This window comes from Panthera uncia (genome assembly GCF_023721935.1).
Source record: "Panthera uncia isolate 11264 chromosome C1 unlocalized genomic scaffold, Puncia_PCG_1.0 HiC_scaffold_4, whole genome shotgun sequence".
NCBI classification, from domain to species: Eukaryota; Metazoa; Chordata; class Mammalia; order Carnivora; family Felidae; genus Panthera; species Panthera uncia.
Window position 1 is genome coordinate 52,536,791 of NW_026057585.1, and position 15,715 is coordinate 52,552,505.

At 40.4% G+C, this 15,715-nt stretch overlaps 2 protein-coding genes across 3 annotated transcripts in view; one reads left to right on the plus strand and one right to left on the minus strand.

Annotated features, from left to right (window-relative positions):
* The window catches only part of JAK1 (Janus kinase 1), a 692,496-nt gene that overhangs the window by 365,904 nt on the left and 310,877 nt on the right, over positions 1–15,715 (plus strand). The gene's annotated exons all lie outside the window — the stretch shown is intronic.
* The window catches only part of CACHD1 (cache domain containing 1), a 209,706-nt gene that overhangs the window by 89,636 nt on the left and 104,355 nt on the right, over positions 1–15,715 (minus strand). The window contains exon 3 of the mRNA XM_049618530.1: positions 6,561–6,709. Within this exon, the coding sequence (XP_049474487.1) occupies positions 6,561–6,709 (149 nt within the window). The remainder of the gene's footprint in view (positions 1–6,560; positions 6,710–15,715) is intronic.

A 15,715-nucleotide genomic window follows, 5' to 3' on the forward strand; every position in this document is an offset into this window, starting at 1 on the left:
AAAAGAAAAGAAAAGAAAAGAAAAGAAAAGAAAAGAAAAGAAAAGAACTGGGAGAAGGAGGAAAGAAATAGATTAAAAGACATGGAAGATAAAATTATTGATTGGTTTGTATAATAAAAGCCAAGGGTTGGTCGGTCCTGCTGAGTAAACAACAGGTTCAGATGTGCTCAAGAGAACCCCATCTCTGTGGTAAGCCAGATTTCAGGGACAGATATTCTAAATGTTATGCATAAAGGAGCTATATTCTTTAAATTTGACAGAATGAGTATGGACAGGATATTTTCTTAAGTCAAATTAATTAATATTATATGTTCGTTTTAGAGCAGGAGTTACAAACTCACATATTAGTGTGGGCCAAGCAGGTGATCAAAGTCAGGGGACTGGGTTGGGTGTAACCTACAGGGACCAGCGGGAACAGTATGTCAGGGAGATTGTGGGCCTTGTCCTCAAAGGGGAGCCATTCTTCATGCAAACGGATTGCTGCCCAGTGGGAATGTGGACCCACTATTGCCAGATCTTCTGATTTTAGAGAAGACAGCAATTTGGAGTTTTTAAATGTGTAATCTCCCCAAATTTAAGTGTTGGCAACAGATTTAAAAAATTATAAATTTAAAAACCTTTAAAACATCTTGTGGGGCTAAGGTAAACACATCTGTAGACAGATATTGTCCCTAAGGATAATTACGTGTTTGTGTGTCTGTGCACTCCTTGGGGGAGAGCCCAGTCTCTCCTGTGCCCTCATCAGCAACCCAACACAACACAAGGGGAGCTGTTAACTAAATTACATGAGTAACTGAACTCATTCTCAAAATTATTTTAAGTGATACCACTGAAAATGACTTTGTCTTACATTAACACATAATTTAACTTTTCTCCATTTTAGAGGAGGTTAATTCTTCAGATCATTCCTTCAGCAAACACTTGACAAAGTACCTAATCTCTATGCAAGGCCTTGTACAAAATAATTAACTTGTAGAACTCCTGAGTAGGAGGAGTTCAGTAGTCTGAGAAGCAAAGTATCAAAATTATCTGAAAAATCAATTTTCTGCTGCTTTGTAGATTCTCTCTGTTGTCAACATAGTATAAACCTTCAGAATCTATGATAGGACACTTTAAAGACCTTCTCTCTTCACAACTGGGCATTTTGTTAAAATATGCACTATCAAGCCTTTATGAGAAAAATAAATGGATTATAAGTCAGCAAAACTGAAATTCTAGGCTTGAAACAAAAAGTGAATATTAGCCATTCATTAAAATCAGTTATAAAAAATATTGTCCTAATACTACCTTATTTTTGATGCCTTTAGAGAAGAAGCAAAGTCAATAGGCACAGGCCTTTAAAATGTTAGTAGCAAATACCTTGAGTACCACTGGCCAGTGCTAGGTGTCAAAAAATGTTTACAGAGCCCAGATGTTTAAGAATGGACAAGATCCAGGGGTGCCTGATGGCTCAGTTAGGTAAGCCTCCGACTTCTGCTCAGGTCATGATCTCACAGTTTAGGAGTTTGAGCCCCACGTCAGGCTCTGTGCTGACTGCTTAGAGCCTGGAGCCTGCTTTAGATTCTGTGATTCCCTCTCTCTCTGCCCCTCCCCCGCTTGCGCTCTACCTCTCTCTCAAAAATAAACAAACATTTTAAAAAATTAAAAAAAAAAAAAAAAAAAGAATGGACAAAATCCAGATCTAAGACTGGAGGTCCTTTATCGCAAGTCAATTACTTAAACTTATAATAGCAGTATTAATACATTTGCACGTGGCCAGATATACATCAGGGGCATAAAAAGTCTACTTTATAGAACTGTAAAATCTCACAATTTGGAAGGACTTTGGAAATGACCTTGAATCCATTTTTCAGGAACTTCAGTCATTATCATATCTATCAGCTTCAAGATTTTGGTCACATTCACTTAATATTTTCATTTAGGTTAATTCAGTTTTTAAGTATATTATCTTAAAAAAGACTCTTTTGTTATTGCCATAAGGGAAAAAAGAGTATGTCCTGACATAGAGAATAATACCCATACTTATAAAATAAGCAAGTTACAACCTAAAAACATTTCCCTAAGTGACCCTGTGAGGTATGGACTATCCTTACTGTCAGCTCACTGATGAGGAAATTGAGGCTCAGAATTAAGTGACTCCCCAAAGTCAACTTATGAGTGAAAGAGGTAGGATTCAAAACCAAATCTGCCTACCATTAAAAAAAAAAATTGTTTAGTCATGTCCTCAAATGGCTTCTAAAGACTGGGAGTTCTTCCTGTCCGCACTTTACTCCAACATGAACTCCCTGAGATTCAAAATGGAGACATTTTTGGAGGGATTAAAATACACACTGAAAATGTGTTCAATAAGATACCAAAACAAAGTGGTGCAGCAAAGTGTTTTATGAGGGACCGGAACAAAGGCACCAAAGGATTCCTATCATGGCTCACCCCAACAACTTCCTAGTAACTCTTTCCTATTCTTGAATCTTCATTAAAAAGTTAAGTTTCATAACTTTATTTTTTATTTATTTTTGAGAGACAGAGAGAGACACAGTGCTAGCAGGGGAAAGGCAGAGAGAGAGGAAGTCAGAATCTGAAGCGGGCTCTAGGCTCTGAGCTGTCAGCACAGAGCCTGACATGTGGCTCAAACTCACAAATCATGAGATCATGGCCTGAGGTGAAGTTGGCTGCTTAAGTGACTGAGCCACCCAGGCGCCTTGAGTCTCATAATTTTAGTAAGTGTTTGTGTTCACCCAATTGCTAGAAAAGCATCAGCTCAGAGTTACTTCAAAAACTCCTAAACACAGATCCCTGGTAAGTGAGCTCTATTCAGAGCCAGGAAGATTCTACCAGGGGTAGTCATCCTCTGCCACTCCCGGCTGTGAAGAGTTTTGATCAGGTATCTCTTTAATATGCCTCTTTACTCATCTGTAAATCTTCTGATTACCCAGCTTTGTTGTCAGAACTGCCCTGGTTTTGCAAGATTCACCCCATAAAGGGGTTGGTCCTGTCAACTACCCCTAGTGAGGAGGTAAGATTGCATCATGGCTCTTCAGAGTGCCCATGCAACATTCAACACACAAATCCAACCACGGAAGGAGGGAAAAGCCTCTCATCCTACCTAACCTGCTTACTCAGCACATACCCCGCCACGAGTACAACTGAAGTCCCTGACGGTAAACTGAACAAGATGAGAAATTCCAGGAGGGCAGAGACTACACTTTACGTGTTGTTGTATTCACCAAAAGGCAGACCACTGAATTTTGGCAAATATCTGCCTAGTCTGCATCTCAGTCTTCAATCCTTATCGCTGCATATTCAAAATGGAAATTGCTATCTTTATTCCTATACATTTTGATGTGAGTCCTCCGAAACGTTTATTTATTTTTTAGGTGTATTTTAATTAATTAATTAATTAATTAAAATGAGTGAGCAGGGGGAGGGGCAGAGACCGAGGGGGAGAGAGAGAATCCCAAGCAGGCTCTGCACTGACAGCACAGAGCCCGACACAGGGCTTGATCCCACAAACTGTAAGATCATGACCTGAGCCTAAATCAAGAGCCAGACACTTAACCAACTCAGCCACCGAGGTGCCCCCCCTCCCAAACTTTTAATGTGTGTATGTATGTATGGCCATTTTCACAAGTCACCAAATACTCTTCTTGTACAGTGTGGCTGTGTCTTACCAACTCACTTCTTTTTTATTATTATTATTATTTTTTTTAACATTTATTTATTATTGAGAGACAGATACAGAGCGTGAGCAGGGGAGGGGTAGAGAGAGGGGGGAGACACAGAATCTGAAGTAGGTTCCAGGCTCTGAGCCGTCAGCACAGAGCCTGACATGGGGCTTGGACTCACCATCTGTGAGATCATGACCTGAGCCAAAGTCAGTTGCCTAACCAACTGAGCCACCCAGGCGCCCACCATCTTACTTTTATGGATGGGATACAATTTTCTTGACTAATCCCCTATTAGAAATTTAGGATATTAGCAATATTCTCTATTCTAACTGGCAGTACAATGACTTTCTTTACAAGCTTCTCTTTATGAACATGTCTTATTGGGGCACCTGGGTGGGTCAGTTGGTTAAGCATCCGACTTTGGCTCAGGTCATGATCTTATTATGGTCTGTGGGTTTGAGTCCTGCATCAGGCTCTGTGCTGACAGCTCAGAGCCTGGAGCCTGCTTCAGATTCTGTGTCTTCCTCTCTCTCTGACCCTCCCCTGCTCATGCTCTGTCTCTCTCTCTCAAAAATAAACATTAAAATAATTTTAAAAAAATGTCTTATTTTCTTGTGATATTCCCTCAAATGATATCAAATAACATGCACACTTCTAAAGTACATAAATTTTTTGTGATGCCATCCACCTGGTACATTTCTCTGCTTTGAGGAACCACAGGATCTCTCTGTGTCACATTTTGTGCTATTAATTATGTTCAGTATTCGCCCCCTCACCCCCAGAGTTTTAATACGTGGAGAGTAGACAGCCCCTTACTCAATTCAGATGTTGACAAGTAGTAATTAAATACAATTGCCAGGTGCTGGGGTAAAAAGGGATGAAGTGTAATCCCTGCCCAGAACAGCAGGGGAGGCAGAGTCACCACCAACAACCTGCCATAACATCAAGTTCTACACTGTAATAGAGGAATTTCAAACTTACTATGGGAACAGAGATGAGGGAGAAGTGAATCCCTCCAGGGGCAAAGACAAATAAAAAGAGGGGGGAAAAAGGAGGTATTTGAAAGCTATGGAAAGAGGCAAACTGTGGAGTTACTTCTTGAAACATTAATAGAAATTCACAAGGTGGGCCGGTAATGGGAAGAAGACATAGGGGATAGATTTCCAGGTAGAGGGCAATCAATTCCAGCTCGTTTCAACCAGAGCAATAGTTCCACTTAGGAATTTATGAAAACCTCCTATAGCCAGATAATTCTTTGTTCTGGAGGGTCTGTCCTGTGCATTACAGGCCGTATAGACGCATCCCTGACCTCTACACACTAGATGCTAGTAACTGTTCCCCACCTTCCAAGGGTGACAACTGAAAATGTTTCCAGACATTGTCAAACATTCAAGGGGAAAGGGGGAGAAAAAAGGAGGATGGAAATCACCCCCGGTTGACAACCACGGTTTTAAGCATAATTCTAGCTTCAAGGATTTCTCCCTTACTATACCAGCTTTTCTCCCTGTTCTGAAAATGATGTTTTCTTTGGTTCAAAACCCAAGTGAGCCCTCCTTTTCTTTTAGGTAAGAGAGAAGTTGTCAAAAACACTAAGTTACTGATGTCCCAACTACAAAAAAGGACATCTTCTTTGATTACACCTAATAAAAAAAGAAATGTTCATGTGATATGGAAGCATATAAGTAATAGGGCTAATATTTGTTCAGAACTACAGATAATTTTTCACAATTGATCACACTGAATACTCAAAGCACTGTATGAAGTATTCATTATTGTTCCCTTTCTAGAGAGGAAGACAGGGTGGCTGAGACATCAAATACCCAAGACCATCTGAGTATTAGGTAAGATTCATAACCAGACAGTCCCATTCTACACTGTATACATTTTTCCATTTAGTTAAGTAAACGACTAGGAGCCTCTTTAGGCTGCAGAGAGAAAGGCTCATCTTAGTATCACAAAGAAGGAGAATAAAATGACTTAAGGATGTCCTGCTACCTCCATACCCCACCAAGAAACTGTAAGTAAAAAACTGCTGATGGAAGCAAGACATCTAACCACCAAAAACTGCTGTATCTATCCCTTGCACGGCTCCAAGAGCACTCACTGTACAAAGAGGGGAATAATACATACCAATTATGGTAACATTTATACTCATAATCTTTAAAGTATGTTAACAGCTTTTAGCCATTCGAAATAGCCCTAGAAAATAAAGATTATTATCCACTGACAGAAAAGGCACATAATTAATTAATTAAGGTCACACGGCTAGAGACCAAGTAAAAATTAAGTTCTCTTACCTTCAGTTAAGTGTTCTTTCCACTACAAACAATTTCCAGCATCACATGATTCTACACACCCCTCCAAATATAAATATCACTAGGCCAATAAATAAAAATATCCCTAACCATACGGATACTAATTCTGTTTCATTATTATCTGAAGCCACATTTCCCGTTAGTGTAGACGTTATTTTTAAAACTACCAAAGAAAAAAGCGGGAATTTTTGTTACTCCTAATCAAAGACAAAAAGTACTCTCTTAAATTAGGCGAATTACTAGAAGCAAAGAGACTAGCTTATTCATGACCCATTAGTTGACACATGACGAAATGTAATTTTCTAGACTTCATCAACTTTGTACTCAAGTAATATTTGCTACTTCTGAAACTGAATTCCAACATGACAAAAAGGTGAGCAGGGAAGGTCTGGGAATTTCTTGGATACAGTATGTTGAGCCCCACTTCTTTAAAAATTACTCGTCTATTTAAAGACAAAAGGCTTATTTAAGATAGAAATACTATTCACTTTGCAATAAACAAGCACAGGCATTTTGAATATGAATGGAAAGCAATTCAATTCCTGGTTTAAACAAGAAAAAAATATTTTTAAAGTCTTACTCCATCATGGAAGGTGGGATCGTACAGCAGTCTTGAATTGCAGTTAGAGGAGAGGTTAGGTGAGCCGTATAAGAAGCTTCTACAACTTGCTTGTTCCGGTTGACCACATCCAAGTAACGATTGAACTTCTCTCGGATTTTTTTGGCTAGCTGGGGGACAAAGGGTAAGCAAAATAAATCGAAAGCCTAACACAATAACCAACTGTGTTTTTTTCTAATAAGCTCGTTAATTCGTGTCACAAGCTGCATGTATTAAACTTCAGGTAAAACTAACAACACATACGCACATCTCATTCCACTGTGTAAACTGAGGTAAAAACTGAAAAAAGGCCCAGAAGTCACAGAAGGATACTCAGACAACGAAACAATACCTGCCATCTTGTAATAGCTAATGACACATTATGAACTTCTCATGTGTTTGAATTCAACAGAAAAATACTGATCCATAAAATGTCTTATTAGACAAAGGAAAACAAAGTCTATTGATATTATTGTCAGCATGACAGTGGGCATTAGGTCTTACAAAGCAACAACAGTGACTGTAAGAAAACAATCCACTATTCATGGTTCTGGATTCACACAGATTTTCAAAGGGGAAAATACATGAAAAAGGGAAAGGACATTCAGTATCTTCTGCTACAAAACTCCAGGGGGCACCATTCACAGTCTTCCATGTGAATGGCAAATCCCTGGAGTTGTACAATGTAGACATCCCTATGAAACAAAATATATAGTTAGAAATATACTCCTGTTTGGTCTGTTACACCATTAAGATGGACAAATGTCTTTCTTAACTGCTGTGAACAGAACACTTCATCATCATTTACTTTCATGTGGGAAAAACAAAAGCAAATTGATAAGCATACTGCTTTTTCCTCCATTGTTCCCATCAAATATCACAGCTTAATTATAGATCTCCAAGGAAAACAGTGTTGTTTTTCTTCCCCTTCAACAAAATGTTACCCAAATGAAATGACTGATAGAATTATAGCTAATTGGTTTTGTAGAGCTATTCATTATCAGCACACTAGAGGAGAACTAATCATCTCCTTTGGGTCATCAACTCACACAATCCAATAGCTTACAGGCTGAGAACATGAAGCCAAATCAGGATATCTTCATTTGTTATTTTCAAGCCAATTCCTCAATTCGATCTTGTCCCATCGATATTTGGGAGTTTTCAGAGTGTCAAATAACGTTCTCAGCCTTGCTATATATTGTACAAACTATAAGGTACAAACATTTCTACACGTAACAAGAGTATGAGTGTAACATTTAATTTGATAAAGGGCTGTCCCATTTTGTCTCCCCGTTTTCAGAGGAGGTATTGTATGCCCCCCTAAATTGACAAATCCACCTGCAATTCTAATCCCTGAGCTAGAATTTATTTTAAAAAATTATGTTTTTCTTGCTGATGTCTTTGAAACAAAATGTATAGATGCAGTTTAACTTCCCATCTTAATTTAGACCACTGGTGATTCTGCCTCTGAGGGGATTTGGCAAAGCTTAGAGATGATTTTGGTTACTAAAATGTGCTACAAAGTGCTACCGACATGTGGTAGGTGGAGGCCGGGATTCTAAGTAACAATGTGCTTAGCAAATGTGCTATTTTTTTCATGTTTATTTATTCGAGAGAGTGAGAGTGTATGCACAAGCAGAGGAAGGGCAAAGAGAAAGGGAGAGAGAGAATCCCAAGCAGGCCTGTGCTGCCAGTGTGGACTGGACCGGGGGCTCAAACTCACGAACCATGAGATCATGACCCTAGCTGAAATCAGGAGTCCGACGCTCAACCGACTGAGGCACCCAGGCACCCCTGTGCTGGTTTTGAAACCACAGTGTGCTCTAATGGAATAATCCTTTTACCTGGACTCTTACAGTCAATGGATAGTTGAGGGTGAGAGACAGAGTAACAGATCCAGCTTGAAAACCTCAAGTATATTCTCACAGTGCCCGGCATTCCCCCCTCATAACATACTCTACACTTTAATGCTGTCATCTGTTTAATGTCCTGTTCCCACACTAGACTGTATGCTCTGTAAGAGCAGGTACTACATGTGTTTTTTGTTCATCTCATTATCTTTAGCACCTGCCTGGCATTGCAGGCAGACAATAAATATTTAATGAATTAATAAAAATTAAAGAAAAAAAAACAACCAGTCACCAACTTTATCTTTTGGTCTAACGACCAACAACCTCTTTCAAAACTTGGACTACTTATTTAAAAACAACAATATAGCAACAATATGTATTTCTGGGAACTCCATCAAGAAGAGCACGTTTTATCTTTTCTTTTTAGGTTCTGAAATAAATATCATTCATTTTCCACCTACAATATCAAGAATATAGCCCTTCCTTGTCCTTGGCAACAAATGTTCTGTAACAAGATAAAGATAAAGTGTGCTTGAAAACATGTAAATTCTAGGGGTACCTGGGTGGCTTAGTTGGTTGAGCATCTGACTTCAGCTCAGGTCATGATCTCACAGTCCATGAGTTCAAGCCCTGCATCAGGCTCACTGCTCTGTTGGCTCAGAGCCTGCTTTGGATCCCCTGTCTTCCTCTCTCTTCACCCTTCCCCAGCTCACATTCTCTCAAAAATAAAAAATAAAAAGAGGAAATTTTAAATAAGATCTTCACAAACTCACTTCTAAAATGCAATTTGTGATCAGTTTTGTCTTTCTTTCAAACACACACACACACACACACACACACACACACACACACACAAACATCTGAGAAATACCTGGTATTTCTTCTACATATTGGGAGAATTCTAACTTTGAACAAAGACAGATCTAATTAAACCTGATATTTTATTTAAAAAAAAATATTTTTTAACGTTTACTTATTTTTGAGAGGCTGGGGTAGAGAAATAGAGTGAGCAGGAGAGGGGCAGAGAGCGAGAGCAAGAGCGAGAGCGAGAGAGGGAGATGTAGAATCCGAAGTAGGTTCCAGGCCTTGAGCTAGCAGCACAGAGCCCGACACGGGGCTCAAATTCATGAACCGTGAGATCATGACCTGAGCCAAAGTTGGATGCTTAACTAACTGAATGACCCAGGCTCCCCAATCAGGATATTTTAATTTGTCTCACTGTCTACTTTTATATGAGCTAAAAATGATTTGTATTTTTAAATGTCTTTTTTTTAAAAAAGGTATTTTGTTATAGTTAATAATAACTACAGGAAGTTCAAATTTCGATGTTCGTAAAGTTTTACTGAAATAGTCATTTGTTTACCTGTTTACGGCTGCTTTCATTCTACAGTGACAGAGTCGTTGCAATGGAGACTATGCAGCTTGCTTCCCTATAAGAAGTCAGAAGCCCTAACACATCCCAAGATAGAACCATAATCTTAGTAGTTTTACAAAAATTTGCAGCAATTTTTTTTTTAACATTCTTCTAAGAGGTGGGGGTCCATGCTCTCTCTCCACCCACTCCTTGAATCTGGGTAGAGTTATGATGGCTTCTACCAGTCAAGTATAGAGAAACTGACACCATGCAACTTCTGAGGCTAGGTCATAAGGGCCATGCAGCTTCCGCAGGTCTCCCTTGGAATGCTCTCAAGCTACCATGCTGTACCAAGACACATGAAGAGGCCACAGTTAAGTGCGTGGTTGGCAGCTCCAGTTGCTCAAGCCTTCAAGTCACCTCAGCCCAGGTTCCAAAGAGGAGTCAAGAAGCCTCCAGAATATTCCAGCCCCCAGTCTCCTCTGATGAAGCTCCACACATCATGGAACAGAGATAAGCCACCCTTGCTATGCCTGGCCCGAGCTCCTGACCCACAGAATACACAAGCATAAAGAGATTGTTTATGCCACTAAGTTTGGGGTATTTTTTTATGTAGCAACATGTAACTTGAACACCCAAGATAGGCTGAATTCCGTTCCAAGATAAACATATTGAGGCTGAGCTATACAAAGCCATTCAGATCCAACTGGTCCATCTATACCATCAGAACGATCAAGACTGTAGTATCTGTTGCAAAGAGATCTTGGGGTTGTTTACAAAAGTCTAAGAGCTACTGCATAGTGGCAGTTACCACATATTATGCATAAGGATCCTACAATTTAGGTATCATTATTTTCTATCAATGAGGTTGTTTTGTGAAAGCCAGTCACCTAAACTCAGAACCATCCTGTCTATAAAGCCTGTGTGTATTCACTATCTGCTCCACACAAGCCAAACTTAAAAGAAGCTTCAGTAGTGACTTGACATTTAAAAGTATGACAAATCACACCGATGTGAGGAATGAAACTCTCATTAACATAACCAGCCAAGGCACAGAGCCAGGGTGCAGAGTCCCCTACTACTGGGCTGTCTGTGAAACTAAACAGTTAGTTCCCTGCAGTGGGGTGTGTGGTGAGGGAAGGAAAGAAGGAAAGGGACAGAGGGAGGCACTGCAAGAAGGAGCGGGGCAGGAGCAAGTTGGGAATGTCTGCCTTCAGCCTCCTTGTTAGCATGGGCTGCATTTTAAATATATATATTTATGGGGGGTGGAGGGAGGGAGGGAGGGAGGAAGGGAGAGAGGGAGAGAGAGAGAAGCAGGCAGAGAGAAGCCCGAGCAGGCTCTGTGCCACCAGCACGGAGCCCGATGCAGGGCTCAAACTCACGAAATGTAAGATCATGACCTGACCCAAAGTCGGACAGACACTCAACCAACATGAGCCACCCAAACGCCCCTCAAGCTGCATTTTTCCTCAGTGGATGCAGTAACTTGCACACAGAGCCCAGACACACATGACCTTTAACAAAAGGTCTCAAATGCAAGCCCCCCCACTTTGGTCAGAAGTTTCCTGCCTTTCACGTGGTGAAACCCCATCTTGCCTTGTTAAAAAAAAATCATAATTGCCGACGTTTGTTGAGTGCTAACTATGTGGGGGCACTGTTCTCAGCATTTCACAAGCACGTCTCCATTTAGTCTTTCAAAGAACCATGGGAGATACACACATCTGCATTTTTTCCAGAAGCAGAAGCTGAATGTTCAGTAACTTGCTCAAGTTTACAAAGCTAGTAAGCAGTAGAGCTGGGATCCAAACACAGTCCTATTCTAACTTCAGGGCCAAAGGTGCAACCTGTGTGCAACACGGTTTCTCTCTGGAATACCCACAGACTAACAGCCCCCTCTTCCCACTTCTTTTCAAATCCATTTTAACAAATGCTATAAAATCTTGGCAGATTACTAAAAGCCATGCACAGTCTCATTACTTTATAATAAAAATTAGACTTCTGAAAATACTTACCTAGAATTCTACATAATTCGTACGAAAGTCAAGACTTTGTGGAGGTTTAGAATTGAATTCTACCACCAATATAAAAAAGAGAGGGTCAGGGCGCCTGGGTGGCTCAGTCGGTTAAGCGTCCGACTTCGGCTCAGGTCATGATCTGATGGTTCCTGAGTTTGAGCCCCACGTCGGGCTCTGTGCTGACAGCTCAGAGCCTGGAGCCTGCTTCGGATTCTGTGTCTCCTCTCTCTTTGTTCCTCCCCTGCTCATGCTCTGTCTCTCAAAAAAAAATAAATAAAAAAAAAAAAAAAAAAAAAGAGGGCCAAGTTTGAAATAATGTATTCTCCAAAACCAAAACCTGTTATTACCTGTCACTATGAGGTCAGATACATCAAATGGTCTTAAATTGTTTCCAATTACTTAAAAAAAAAATTGTTCCAATTACTTCATGGTGTTTAACTTTGTTCATAACCCGGAAAGAGAACAGAGTGGATGCCCTGCTCTTTTCCTTTCAGAAGCAAGTTTCATAATTCAATCTTATCTTCCACGCTGGATTTTCATTCAATTTATCTGCCATCATGAGGCAGTACCATGCAGTTGTTAATTCCCATTTTACAACGGAAGAAACTGAGGCAGATGGAGCTTAAGGGCCCCTTGACTCCCATGTTGTGCTCCGGCCTCCCTTAACCCCACTGCCTGAGATGACCTCCCTGTGCCCTTCTGACAAGGAAAGGGGATAGTGGCTCACTGTGGAAACCTCAACTCATGCTCCACTGTGGGGCAGCTTTCTCTTTCTCACTCTAAAAGCAAGCTCTTTCAGCATACCAACCAAATCCAGGTTGCTCGGTGAGCACAACAATATCCATTTGAGTAAAGATAGCCCACAGAGAGATTAAATCCTGAATGTCTCTGTTAAACTAAAGAGGACCAGCTACCAACACAGACCCTTCCAAGAGGCCAGACAGATTCTGGGTCTGTAGCCTGCCATGATCCCTGCAGACAGAAGAAAACAAAGGACTTCTTAACAAAAAGCTACAGGTGGACCCACAATCCTCCTCAGTGTAATTAAAAACATTTTTCTTTCCACAGCCCAGCTTTCATCTTTTATCCTTCTTTATCCTCTCCCCCTTCATCCCTAAGGGGTTCCTGAATGCTGATGAGGCAACGGGACTAAAACCATCTTGTCATCTTTTGGGTCAATTCTTTGGCTAGCCAACATTCAGCCATGGGTCAAATGATCAGTAGGTAGCACGCCGGTCCCCATGGGAACGGATTCTAATTTGTCATCATCTCCAGTGACAACGTTTCATCACAACATCAATGAATTTCTTTCTTGCTGAATTTCACTTCCCTTAATTTTCCCATAGACATTTCTGTCATTTGCATACTTCCCCAGAGCCCCCCGTTTTTAAAGGTATTTTTTTTTTTTACCTTAGCTTTAAACTTCTAAAGATTGGGGGTGGGGTAGGCACACAGTTCAAAAAAAGGTAAAAGAAAACAAAAATGCAAAGGCACAGTACACACTTTATTTATGTCTTTTCCCTAAAACTCAGAAGGAGTTTTGAATGTTAGGGAAAGCTTTATTTAAAATGCATAACAATGAAGCTGACAGGCACAGACAGGAAAGGTACCCTAGGGGACTGAAGATTCATAGCAAAATTCCTATTGAATGTAGAAGAGTTTAACATTTGACATTCAAAAACCTTTGTGCCGTGATAAGAATTTAATAGCTGATCCCCTTTTCTTTCAATTCCAGCCTTATTACTCAAGAATTATTATTTTTCCCAGCAGTTTCAGGATTTGGTTCTTTAAGCGTATGTGACATAGAAATAATTTTATGTATATGCAAGCACAAATATTTAACATCTCTGAACATCACACTGCCACATTCCAAAGTTCAAGTGGAAAGCATCCTCATTGCTGCATGTTGCACACCGTATGCAGGATATAAAATAACGCTCTGCCCTTGCTAGCTATGAGTAATTAGCCATCACTACCAGTAATTATTAGTGACAGTTGTAAGAGCTCTCTCAATTTTCTGCTGGGAATTTGGGCGAGTTGACTCCCCCCTAGACTCAGTTTCCTCATGAGTAAAATGGGAACACTATTCCCCCTTTTCAAGGGTTTACTGTGATGTTCAAATGAAACAGTGAACATAGAAAGCCCATGATAAGCACAAAGGATTTTTATTGTTATAGCTCCGTCTCGACAGCAGCAAATGCACGTGATAGTGATACAGAAATAATGTGGGGTCTAAATTTTCCAATAATCGAGCTCTAAGTGAAGGGAGAAGGGCTACCTGAACATTAACCATTTTATTCACTTAACTCATCAGCATGCTTGATCCTCCATAGGAAACCTGGCACAGGGTCAGCAGGGGAAGGAGGGAACATTTCCCCCCCTTTAGATTAACAGCAAAATGGCACAAAGGGCTTAAGCTTTGGAGTCAAATAAATTGGAGTTAAATCCGGCTCTGTCGCTAACTAGCTAAAGGGAACAGGCACCTTATTTCTCTAAGCTTCAACTTAATTACCTCTGAACTGGGAATAATAACAGGTGCTTCATGATATTGTTTGAGAACTAAAAGGGCTCAGGTCTGTGAAGCAGTCAGCAGAGTAACAGACCGTAAGAGCCAAATACTGACTGTTGCTATTGTTACTTAACCATTATTGTAGTTGTTATTGTTTGGGGGACTTGATGTACTGACTCAGGTACTATGGAGAATCTTGAACAAAGAGTCAGGCTGGATGTGTTAACACTGGGCTATGACCTTGCTAGGGCTGTCAGTGCCTCGTTAAAAGCACTGTGTCCTGCAGGTTACATAATTACAGTCTGAAGTAACTCGGGATCCTTCTAGGATCTTCTCTCTTTCTAAACTTAAGGATCTAATGAGGACTTTTATTCTGGTCTTCTGCCTTTTTACGTGACTCGTCTTACGTGTGCCTTCCCACAACCCTAGGAGCTGGGCAGAGCAGGTATTCCCTGTCCTGTTTCTACAGTCAGGAAATCTAGTCTCAGTGGTGTGCCCGGGCTCACACTGAGTGAGTGGAGAAACCAGAGACCATTTCTTCTAATCTCTAGCTCTGTTCTCTCTGTGCTACAAACTCCCCAAATTGCAGAAAACTCAACTTTCCCAGATCAAATTCAATTCAATTCATTCTTTCAGTCCCAGCCTGATTTTTGTGTCTTTGAATCCTCCTCAGACCCTTCTTTTCCAAAATCGCCTTGAATTAACTGAGCTGGACCCCTCATATCCTGCTTCACATTGTTCATTTTTCCTAGGTAAGGATCCCGCTTTCCCCAACAAACCAGGAGCATCACAACTAGCATTTATCGATTGCTGACCATGTGTTAGGCATTTTGAAAGTGCAACATTATGTGAAGTCTTTTAATTCTTGTAACAGCTCTTAGTAATTGCTATATGCTATTTTTAGTAGATGGTGCTGATAATTTGTCCAAGGTCACTCAGCTAATACTCAAATCCATGTTCATGAACACTACACTGCATTTTTATCTAATGTAGTACCTAGCATCTAGAAGAGACTTAAAAGAGTTCACTCACTACTGTAATCATTTGCCCTCATATAATACACCATTATTTGCCATATTGGAAAAATCTGCTTCCAGTTCTAGGAAAGGGCAGATAAACTGGGAATACTGTTCATATCTGGTTCAAGGCAATTAGAAACTCTGGGCCTGTCTAGTTCCCAATCCTGGGTAATATCAGCTGTTCTGGAGTAAGTCTTAATGAGAACAAGAACACCAGTTCATAGAAGGGATTCTGACGGCCAATAGCCATGGTTGTGATGTGGCTGCCCATTGACCACTAGGTTTGGGCTTCCTGCAATCACTCAGTAGAGCAAAGCCTGGGCATGGCAGACAATGATACAAGACAAGATAGATAAAGACCTATAGATGGAATAGGGTCAGTCTGACTCT